Genomic DNA, 10,489 nt, shown 5'->3' on the forward strand with positions numbered 1-10,489 from the left:
TCGAGCTCGAGCCTGACTTAAATCTCACGGGCCCCTTATTATATTCAATAATTTGACAATTTATACATTTGCTTAGGATTAGGGAAGAAAATTTATGAATTTTAGTTATTAACGAGCCTACTCGAGCTAAGCTCGAACAGACTCAAGTTTTGGTAGAGTCGAGCTCGAGCTTGCCTTTAGACTCAGTCGATAACTTAGGATCGCTCGAGCTTGAGCCTGACTCAAATCTCACAGGCCCCTTATTATATTCAATAATTTGACAATTTATACACTTGCTTAGGAGTAGGGAAGAAAATTTATAAATTTTAGTTGTTAATGAGCCTACTTGAGAAGTTTTGGTTGAGTCAAGTTTAAGCTTGCCTTTAGACTCGGTCGATAACTTAGGATCGCTCGAGCTCGGCTGGTTAGCAGTCCTATACACATATATATATCATCATGTGATATTTTTAATCTGATAATTATTGTTAACATTGATGAATTAGCCCCTATATTCTATTCTTGGCACCGCCCCTAGGCATGGGAAAAATCGAGTGGAGCCCACAAAAATCTCTTACTACAAGAAAATAAAAACCCGTTTTAAAAGGAAGGATTGCAAACAATTTATTCCCTCTCGAGCCACCCTGGTTCGACCCAACCGAGCTCGTTCATCTCAAACCGACCGAGCCCAAGGGCCACCGCGTCCTCCCTGTCAACCTCTGTAGCCTCTCCACACCCGCCCTCCGCGCCTCGATCCAGATCCAGCCACCCCTCCACCGCCAGCCGCGCATCTCTTCCTTCTCCCGCCGGCGCCCTCGCCCCTCCGTGCCGGCGCGTAGCGGAGATCCGCCGTCCGGACCTGGGGCTGATCTCGTCTTCTGCTGCTGGTAAGGAAGCCCTAGCTTTCTTTTCGTTCTGTTCTACGGGATCTCCTCTTTGCTGTACGAATCTCTGTTGGGTGGATGCTCCGATCTAGAAATTTTTATGGCCGATTCGTTTCCTTAGGGGTGGATTAGTAATATATTACCGATTTATTTTCCAATATTTGTCGGGGTTCAGCTGAAACCCCACGCTCCACGTTGAGTCCGCCCTGGTTCTGCTTTGTAGTGTAGGGTGTGGATTAGTGGCTTAGGGTTCGTTTGGATCCTCAATTTGCCATGCTTGGCTACCCGGGAAATGGGGATCCTAGCCAATACGGGCTGTGCCCGAAGGAGCAAGGTGATCTGTTTGGTAAACCAAGCCTGAACAGATTTGAAAAGCAAAGGTGCTATAACCTATGGCTATGACCAGTCAGTAGTTTTTTATCCCTAATCACAACTTCTTGATCGTAACTTCATCAGTCAATAGAAGCATGGCTCCTCAAGAAACAATGCAAAGACGAACAGTAGTACAGTTATGTTCCATCGGAAGGCAACCATCAATAGCTTGTCCTATATGTGTTCAGTAACAACTTGTCGATATGATGGCACAATAGGTTAATATTCTTGCCCGGATGCTCAGCAATCGCAGTCGTTCGTTTTAAGCTTGCTGACCACCTTATTGGACCTGTTAGACCTCATGACAGCCCATCAGCTCAAATAGATAATGACTTAGTATTTATAGTGATTGTTTAGACCATGTGTTAGGATAGTGTTTCTATTTTCCTGTACAGATTATAAAGCTATTATCAACTAAGCGCATCATCGAAAGAATAACAATTGTCTTACTTTTCAAGAAAAAGAATTAGTGACAAGGTATAACTATGCCATGGATGAGCGCCAATGTTCTTTATTTAATTAGGTACATAGGGGATTAGTGGTAAAGGTGTAGGTATTAACTAATAAGGACTGAATCATGAAATATTACTTTTGGAACAATATACGATATGAATCACGAGTTTACTTTATTTTAAATTGCCTTCCACTAGTTGTTTATACTTAAAAAATTTCATTCACAATTTTAGTTGAAAGAGTTGCATTTGATGTTTATTTTGGCCCTCTATAAACATAAAGGTATAAATCTAACATATAAATAAATAAACTGGTTACAAAGCCGATTACTGTATAATCACTACTAGGTGAGGTGACCGATTTTTCAAAACCTTGGATCTCCTAGGCAGTGTAAGTTAGTTTGCTAGGCAATGTTAGTTTATATTGGCTCTTCCTAAAGTCTCACCTTGCCAAGCAACGCTGGAAATTTAGGCTTAGGATCCAAACATCTTGTTAGTGTTTTCTGTACAACAAAATCAGCATCTAAGTTGTGCTTTTTCTGCAGTAGGATTTGATTGAATTGGAAATGAAATGAAGACAGTTCTGAAACAATTTGGCCTTTTGATGTTGTTTGAATTGTGAAAGGTAGATCCTTTTCTGTCGGCCCAATCAATCCAATGCTGTTTGTTTATTATGGGGCCCTGCTGATACCAACATTCTCAACATTTGGCCTTTTGATGTTTAGTTGTGAAAGACTGAAAGGTAGATCTTTCTGTTAGTTCAATTAATCTGGTGTTCTGTTCATTGTGGTGCCTTTCTCTCTTCAGCATTATCTCGACATATTGTGTACGAGGATACCTTGTAGTGGATTTGTCGTTCCAAAAAGCTGCTAATATGTATCGCCAATGGCAGCCTGAGAATCTCTTTGTTTCCATGTTGATTGCATTTTTGGAGGACCTTCACATACTTATATCATTATCTGCTAAATGTTCTTTGTTTCACTCAAAGGTTTGATATTATTAGGTCATAGTTCACAATTATTGTTCTTCTGATATGTGGTATTTGCTAGTTTTGATAGTTGATGTGGAGTTTTTTAAGTGAAATTAAACTAGAAACTCGTTATCGAGGCCATGTCAAGGTTCCAATCCCTCATTGCCATTAGCTGCTGATTTGTCTATTTTTCAATTTGCACTGTTAGGTCTATGCTTTTGAATTTATACTTATGATTTAATTTAATTGCATGCAGAATTGTGACAGAGGTAGCAGCATAGTTCAGCATTCAAACATGGCGGCAAAGAATATAAAGTTGGACCACAAGGACCTGGTCCATGATTCTGCCATTGACTACTATGGCAAGCGCCTTGCCACTGCCTCCTCAGACTCCACCGTGAAGATTGTCAGCATTGGTGCTGCAACCGCCCCATCCCAGATCCTTGCAACGCTCAGTGGCCACTATGGCCCTGTGTGGCGTGTTGCATGGGCCCATCCGAAGTATGGTACTATCCTCGCATCCTGCAGCTACGATGGTCGTGTAATTATTTGGAAGGAGGATGCACGAGGCCATTGGTCTCAAGCCCATGTGTTCACTGACCACAAGTCGTCTGTCAACTCCATTGCTTGGGCCCCATACGAGGTAGGCCTTTGCCTTGCTTGTGCGTCTTCTGATGGAAGGATATCCATCATTACTATGCGAGCTGATGGGGGTTGGGATACTGCAACCATTGAGCGAGCACACCCTGTTGGTGCGACTGCAGTCTCCTGGGCTCCAGCAACAGCACTTGGTTCACTGGCTGGTTCAGGGGAGCTTCTTTATAAGCTTGTCTCTGGAGGTTTTGACTCTGTTGTTAAAGTCTGGGGATGTGTCAATGGCAGCTGGAAACTGGAGAGTGCTCTTATTTCTGAGATGCACACAGATTGTGTCAGGGATGTTGCATGGGCACCAGTTCTGGGCTTGGCCAAGTCGACCATTGCCAGTGCTTCCCAAGATGGGAAGGTTGTCATTTGGACCAGGGCAAAAGATGGAGACAAGTGGGAGGGAAAGATCATGCGTAACTTTGGGTCCCCTGTTTGGAGGGTGTCCTGGTCATTGACTGGAAACATTTTGTCTGTAGCTGCCAGCGAGAACAACATAACTCTCTGGAAGGAAGGGTCAGATGGGCAATGGGAAGAGGTGGTGAAGGTTGAACCCTAGGTGTTGCGGCAGTCTTGAGTTTCTTGCAGATCCATGTTTTGACAAAGACGAGTTGCCTTGCTGTTTTTACTAGTGCATCGATAAACAATCAGTTCGCTTATTATTATACTTTCACATGAGCAATTATACTTTTTGGATGGGGTGCGCTTTAGAATGCTACTTTCTGATTGGTGAACCAATTTGGTTCTGTATATCTTCAGCTTTGTTTCTCTTTTCCCTATGGTTGAACACCACAACTGCTACAACTCTACAAAGTCATGTTATGTTTTAGCAATGCAGCATTCCTTGACGTTCTTTATGCTGTGTTTATTGCATCACTGCCCCTAGGTCCTGACATGAATATTGTGTTTGGTTTGAGGAGCAAGGTGATCGATCCGTCACCATTTCAATCCTATCCCACATGTTTGGTTTGAGAAATGGAATGAGTTGATTAATTTATCACCACCAAATTTCTCATGAGTACATGATTAATAATAAGTTGAGGGATGGTGTTATTTTACTAAAATTTATAGGATGATCCCATGAATCGTACACATATTCTACTCCCCTCTTGGATTGGGTAGGTACCCATCCGGGCACCCAACCCAATCCACGTGGGGTTTGAAAACCAACCAAAGGACAACCTGGCTGCTCATTTGCGAAATCTTTGGGGGCATATTCCCCTCCACAGGAAAAAACAGAAGTCCATGAAGAAATCAAATCAGAGAAAAACTAGAAAATCTATGAAAAATAAGGGCAGAACATCCGTAAAAAAAGTCAAGGAATTTCTCGCCATAGAAGCCTTTCGTCGAGCAAGTGGCGCGCACTGCATTTCTTGCCGTCCCGAGTCCCGACCAACTCGAACGCCACCACGACAAGCCTATTGCACGTGTTCATTTCTGTTAAGTAAATGTAGTGCTCATGTAGCATCACCTGACATTAATATTTTTGCACTTTGTAAATAACTGTATTTTTTCTTAATTTCAAAATCTTCTTTCATATTTGTTACGATGGGTGAGATTTTTTGGTGATACTTTTTTTTAGACTACTGTGAGAACTCAACAACAATGGGAGTAAAAAATTAACTTCAAAATCAATTGGAACATACAAAGTAGATGAAATAATCTTCAAACAAGTACTGACATCAATTTCAAATCTTCAAAAGGAATCAGTTCATGAGCTTTTTCTATGCAATGATTTACATGGATATATGACAGTTGGATGCTACAAGTTCTTTCAATCATTTTTTTATATTTTCTAAAATTTAGGATTATTATAACATAGTATGTTGTCTATCGTGGTCTGTAAAGTGAAGTATTCTTTCGTTGGAAAACATGCTATATACAAATTAATAGATTTAAAAGAACATGTTAAAAGGGATACAAGTTCAGATATAAATCTATTACGACATATAATAATTAAGTCATCCCAGTTAAAATTAGCTAATTTGTCCATCTAAATTCCGACGGTCCCGATCACCCGCCGCCCTGCTCAAGCCACCCTTGGTAGTGATTGCACCCAAAACCCTAGCCGCCGCGCCGTGCGCGCCGCCCCTACACAGGTCGTCATTCTCCTCCCCTCCACCATCTGCTCCGTCTCCTGCGATCCCATCCGGCGCGGCGAAGATGAACGTGAAGGGCGGCGGCCGGATTCCGGTCCCGCCGGCGGGGGCCGGCGCGTTGGCCAAGGTGGCGCTGCTAGGCGGCGCAGCCGTGTACGCTGCCATGAACAGCCTCTACAACGTCGAGGGTGGGCACCGCGCCATCGTCTTCAACCGCATCGAGGGCATCAAGGACAAGGTCTGAGCACCGCGTTTTCTCTCTTTTCTCGCTTTCCCCCTTCTCTCGATTTCCATGTGCGGTGGTTCGTTGCGGGGCTAGAGAAATTTGGTTGGGTTGTGTTTAGGGCGCGATTGGTGAAGAAATGTGGCTATAGATGCCGGTGAGATGGATTTCGGCATAGTGATGGTTTGAGCAAACTTCTTTGGATTTGTTTGTACGTCCCAGTAAATCTGAATGCGTGTTAGTTTTAGCAAAAATCTGAGATAAATGCGCAGCTTGGGCCGGAGCATCTTGTCATATTATCAACAGCACTGCCATCCTTTTTCTCGTTGGTGAAATGTGTTACATTTAGCAAAATATGAGGTGTGGCTTGTCAAGTTATCAATGCGACACCACACCCTATTTCCTTCTTTAGAAGCAGCACCATAAGATAGTTCAAATACTTGGCCGTTATTGTTGGAATTGGTGTTCAGTGCTTGCAATAACATTCCCATCTGTAGTACAGCACTAGTGATTTCGTCTTTCTGATTCCTTGTTTTGACATCTACTATCTGAACTACATGGTAGATTCATCGTTGAACACTGTTGTTTGCTGTGTCTGTCCATGTGTATGTTATCCCACTTTGACAATTAAGGTATGAGATTTTCTGCACTCTTTACCTAAAGATGGTTTGGAACATGTAACTTGCTTGTAGCACCTTTTCATTCTTTGATGTACTATGTGTTTTATTTGGAAAAAGGAAATGTTCAATACTAAAGTATTCAGCTCCATAACCACGAGTCAAGCTAGAAGATAGTGGGAGGTGAGGGTCTTTTCCATAGCAAACCCTCTGTTTCTGTCTATAGCCTGGCCTTTAGGTGATGGATGTGCTTTGCTGCCTTCCAACTAATGGGACCCCCTTGCTTTTCAAATCTGTGTCTTCTTGTGATTTCCTTGTACCTGGTTCAAGGCAGCAATTATTCTCTCTTTTAATTTCTAATTTGTTGATTTAACTGTTGTATGTTATTTTTGGTGCTCCTTTTGTTTTCATTAATAGGAAACAATGCTCTTCATTGTGTTATACATAAGTTTTTAGTTGATCCGGTGAGAATTTACCATCTTACTTTTTATGTAACCTATATGAATTGAACTTGTGATTGACTTCATTAATTTCTTTAGATGGTCTATTCCTGATTTATTTCCTGATCATGGCCTGTTCGTGAAATGTTGTTTTGTGTACATGGTATTTATCCGCAACATTTCTGGAGGTAACCAATGAGGTTGCAATTTCAAAATGGAAGAGGAGTTATTGGTGCCCACTGTGTCCAGTTTCATCATGTTCTATTAGCCATTCTGAGGGAGGATTTGTTGTACCTCAGTCTCTGATGACAGAGTGGAGAGGACCTCATGTGTGATTTTGTTGATTCCTGATTATTTATGCAGTGTTCTTGTATTCCTAAATGCTCTATCATTTTACTGTGAAATACTTGTAAGTGTTTGCATAATATTTGGTGTAATGAAAGTGTGAATTTTACCCCATCATAGTACCATAAATGTTTGTTGTTTTTGTGTTTCTGTGGTAGTTTTTATGTCAAGGGGAGAGGAATGGGGGTTTAAATGTAATTATCCAATATCCTTCCCTGATTATTATTCATACAGAGCTCACTTATTAATAAGTCCTGTGTTGTGAGGACCCAAGCTAGCTTTACAGAGGCGGCATGATTAATTTAAAGCTCAAAGTGGGTTTGTGATTGGCTCGTTTTACCTTGAGCACTTCTAACTGAACCAGAACCTGTGCCCATGCGAGTAGGTTGTGAGTGTTGATCTTTTTTGTGCACCATTATTTCTTTTCCTAGATTGGCTTTCATATTCAAGCTGTGATATCTTTTGGTGCACCAAAACATGTTGATGTACTTGGAGCATTTATTAATGCATGACCTAGTGAATCAATACTGCTATTTGTTGTTATGCAATTAACTTTTTGGGAGCATTTGTTGCCTGGGGTTATCTTGTGAGTATATTCCCCTGGATAATGAACTGAATTTACATCAAACCTTTTCTTCATGCAGGTATACCCAGAAGGGACTCACTTTATGATTCCGTGGTTTGAACGTCCAATCATTTATGATGTCCGTGCTCGCCCGAATCTTGTCGAGAGTACTTCTGGAAGCAGGGATCTTCAGATGGTAAGTTGGTAACTATGCACATCACTTTTAGTCCACTGTTGCCAACTTGCTGTTCTTCATGTTTTGAAATTTGTGCTTCTAACTCTAGTATAACTGTTGCTATTTGCTGCTTGACATGTATGCTTCTGTGCTTCTTGGTGATGGCATCATCACGTTGATCTGAAATTTGGGCCAACAAACTTGTTTCTTCCTTGGTTTCTTCTTCATTTGATCCTACAGTAGCCTTCATTGGCTGTTACAAAGTACAAACTATAAAATCAGCACTAGCTGATTCTTTGCACTTTGCATTGAAATATTTATTTATAAATTCATTGGAGAAAATTTTAATTGCTACTTTGCTACAAAAGCTGTCACAACACAACTCAGAAGATCTTTTGGTTTCTTTGACCAGTAGTCGAGTAGACATTTTGTTCCCATCTGGGGTGCTTTAGCCTGTCAGATATGAATAAGACATTTTTGTTTTGCATGTTGTATGCATGTTCATTTGCATTTATTCTGGTTATGTTTACGGCTTTTTGAGTGTTTATTCTGATATCTCTTTTCATACGACGGATTGCATTACAAATAATCTTTCTTATTCATTTTGACATCAATATGAACATGTTAGCTATGCTTTTTCAAAAATATAGATTTTAATCTGCTAGTAGCATGGCACTCCCTTTTTGTGGCTTATGCTAGTAGCAAAATGCTACATTTTTATCTTCTGCTACCACTTTGAGGTGCCCTTCTTTTATTTCTATCATAGTATATTAGTCTAGTTAATGAAATAATGTATATTTTCTTGGGCAATGTAAGCTATCATTAATCATGTGGCTTATTTCATGCCATTTGCTGTTAATGTTTGAAGATTTTTTATGCTGATCTGGATAATAAAACACAGGAATTCTTTTCATATTTATTGAGATAGTTATCTGTTATCTGTACTCTATTTGGGCAGGTGAAAATTGGTCTCCGTGTCCTCACAAGGCCTATGCCAGAGAAGCTACCAACTATCTACAGGACTCTGGGGGAGAACTTCAATGAGAGAGTTTTGCCTTCGATCATTCATGAAACACTGAAAGCTGTTGTCGCTCAATACAATGCTAGTCAGCTAATCACACAGAGAGAGGTATGATTAAAACATATGGTTTGTATATTGCTTGTATGTTATTTCAAAAGAAGCTAATACTCTTGACTATTTGCGCTCTTCTCCCTCCATTTTCAGACTGTGAGTAGGGAGATAAGGAAGATACTGACCGAGAGGGCCAGATTCTTCAACATTGCCCTTGATGATGTCTCCATTACAAGCCTGAGCTTTGGGAAGGAGTTTACTCATGCCATTGAAGCCAAACAGGTTGCTGCACAAGAAGCTGAGCGTGCAAAGTTCATTGTTGAGAAAGCTGAGCAAGATAAGAGAAGTGCAATTATTAGGGCACAGGTAAGAAACATATTCTTGTATAAGCCTGGTGCCTATGTCTAAAAAAAATTTAGAAGTAAAATAAGAGGAAGATAAACACTTGGACGATTTTGGTTGCATCATTGCTAAGATTTATTGTTCAATTAAACTCTGGCTCATTTCGTGTTTTAACTTATCTTGGTAAGCTGAGCCAGGGGTAGAGGCGCAGTTGATTGTATTCGTATTCTGCAATATCTGCCTCTAAAACACAATCTGCTTCTGGTCTCAATTGCGAACAGGGTGAGGCTAAGAGTGCAGAGCTGATTGGTCAAGCCATCGCAAACAACCCTGCTTTCCTTGCCCTCAGGCAGATTGAAGCTGCGAGGGAGATCTCTCATACGATCTCGTCCGCAGCCAACAAGGTCTTCTTGGACTCCAACGATCTGCTCCTCAACCTCCAGAAGCTGTCGGTGTTGAACAAGCAGAAGAAATGATGTCACCCTATTGCCTTGTTCTGAGTTACTAGCTGATGTCACGTACAGGACATTGTGAGGAACCCTGGTTTTTGAATGTAGTCTCACTAGCGGTCCTCTGATACGGGACTTGGTGAACTAGGTACACGGCATCAAACTGGGAACTGCTAGCAAACTGGCAGGCTTTGTTTGAACGTGCTCGTACTTGACGAAGTTTAATAAGCAACAGATTCTGTTGTAAGATCTCCATTTGCGATGGTTGTTTGATTTCTGTTGCTTTTGGGATTTGCTATTACTGGTGGATTTACCATCTCAGAAATCAGAAGTGCACGATGGTTAAGGAGGCAGACTCGAAATCTGTTGGGCTTTGCCTTCGCAAGTTGGAATCCTGCTGTCGACGTTTAATTTTCCGTTTCCTTCTATTTTGCCAGTTTTGGGCGTCCCAAGATTTAATTTGCAAGGGCTATCGTCATATTCGTTTTGTAATTATATTAGGCTCGAATGGGTCAGTTACTGCTACATTAATATTTCTTTGCATTTGCAAATTATCATATTGTATAATATGGAGCTTCTTAGAGCATAGGATGATAAAATGAAGTTTATCTTCTTGATTTACTGAACAAGCACCGTGTGATTCCCCCTTCCCCTACCACAGATATTGATGAGTGCCTTGCGCCCCAACTTCGTCTCCATCTCTCTCCCTTATGTCCTCGATGACCCTTCTTGTACTAAGCCCGTCGGCTAGCCATGATCGTTTGTAGCACACTTCAACGGTGACACTACCCTCAATTATTTCCTCGGGTTAGATGCATAGTCGGCAACCACGTTTATAATTTCCACATGAGTGTTAGTTATATATA

General features: G+C 41.2%; 2 protein-coding genes across 4 annotated transcripts; both read left to right on the plus strand.

The window, feature by feature from the left end:
- The first annotated feature begins 613 nt into the window (after positions 1–613).
- On the plus strand, positions 614–4,153 carry LOC133891034 (protein transport protein SEC13 homolog B-like). 3 transcript variants are annotated; one of them, XM_062331721.1, is made up of 3 exons: positions 614–863; positions 2,230–2,309; positions 2,911–4,153. In XM_062331721.1, the coding sequence occupies exon 3, from the start codon at positions 2,950–2,952 to the stop codon at positions 3,853–3,855; it is 906 nt and encodes a 301-aa protein (XP_062187705.1). In that variant the 5' UTR covers positions 614–863; positions 2,230–2,309; positions 2,911–2,949; the 3' UTR covers positions 3,856–4,153. The 3 variants fall into 3 exon arrangements, with proteins under 3 accessions (XP_062187705.1, XP_062187706.1, XP_062187704.1); XM_062331722.1 differs by having other exon boundaries at positions 2,233–2,309; XM_062331720.1 differs by lacking the exon at positions 2,230–2,309 and having other exon boundaries at positions 615–863.
- A 1,172-nt stretch (positions 4,154–5,325) lies between these two features.
- On the plus strand, positions 5,326–9,872 carry LOC133891080 (prohibitin-2, mitochondrial-like). The gene is made up of 5 exons (XM_062331774.1): positions 5,326–5,633; positions 7,665–7,781; positions 8,719–8,889; positions 8,986–9,198; positions 9,456–9,872. The coding sequence occupies exons 1-5, from the start codon at positions 5,460–5,462 to the stop codon at positions 9,648–9,650; spliced, it is 870 nt and encodes a 289-aa protein (XP_062187758.1). The 5' UTR covers positions 5,326–5,459; the 3' UTR covers positions 9,651–9,872.
- Positions 9,873–10,489: the final 617 nt, after the last annotated feature.

This window comes from Phragmites australis, chromosome 14 (genome assembly GCF_958298935.1).
Source record: "Phragmites australis chromosome 14, lpPhrAust1.1, whole genome shotgun sequence".
Taxonomy (NCBI): domain Eukaryota; kingdom Viridiplantae; phylum Streptophyta; class Magnoliopsida; order Poales; family Poaceae; genus Phragmites; species Phragmites australis.

Excerpts from the sequence above, each read along its gene's own strand:
- LOC133891034 (XM_062331721.1), top strand. The coding sequence starts at position 2,950 with ATGGCGGCAAAGAATATAAAGTTGGACCACAAGGACCTGGTCCATGAT.
- LOC133891080 (XM_062331774.1), top strand. The coding sequence starts at position 5,460 with ATGAACGTGAAGGGCGGCGGCCGGATTCCGGTCCCGCCGGCGGGGGCC. Across the intron at positions 5,634-7,664 it reads TCGAGGGCATCAAGGACAAG|GTATACCCAGAAGGGACTCA; the intron begins GTCTGAGCACCG and ends TTCTTCATGCAG. Across the intron at positions 7,782-8,718 it reads GAAGCAGGGATCTTCAGATG|GTGAAAATTGGTCTCCGTGT; the intron begins GTAAGTTGGTAA and ends CTATTTGGGCAG.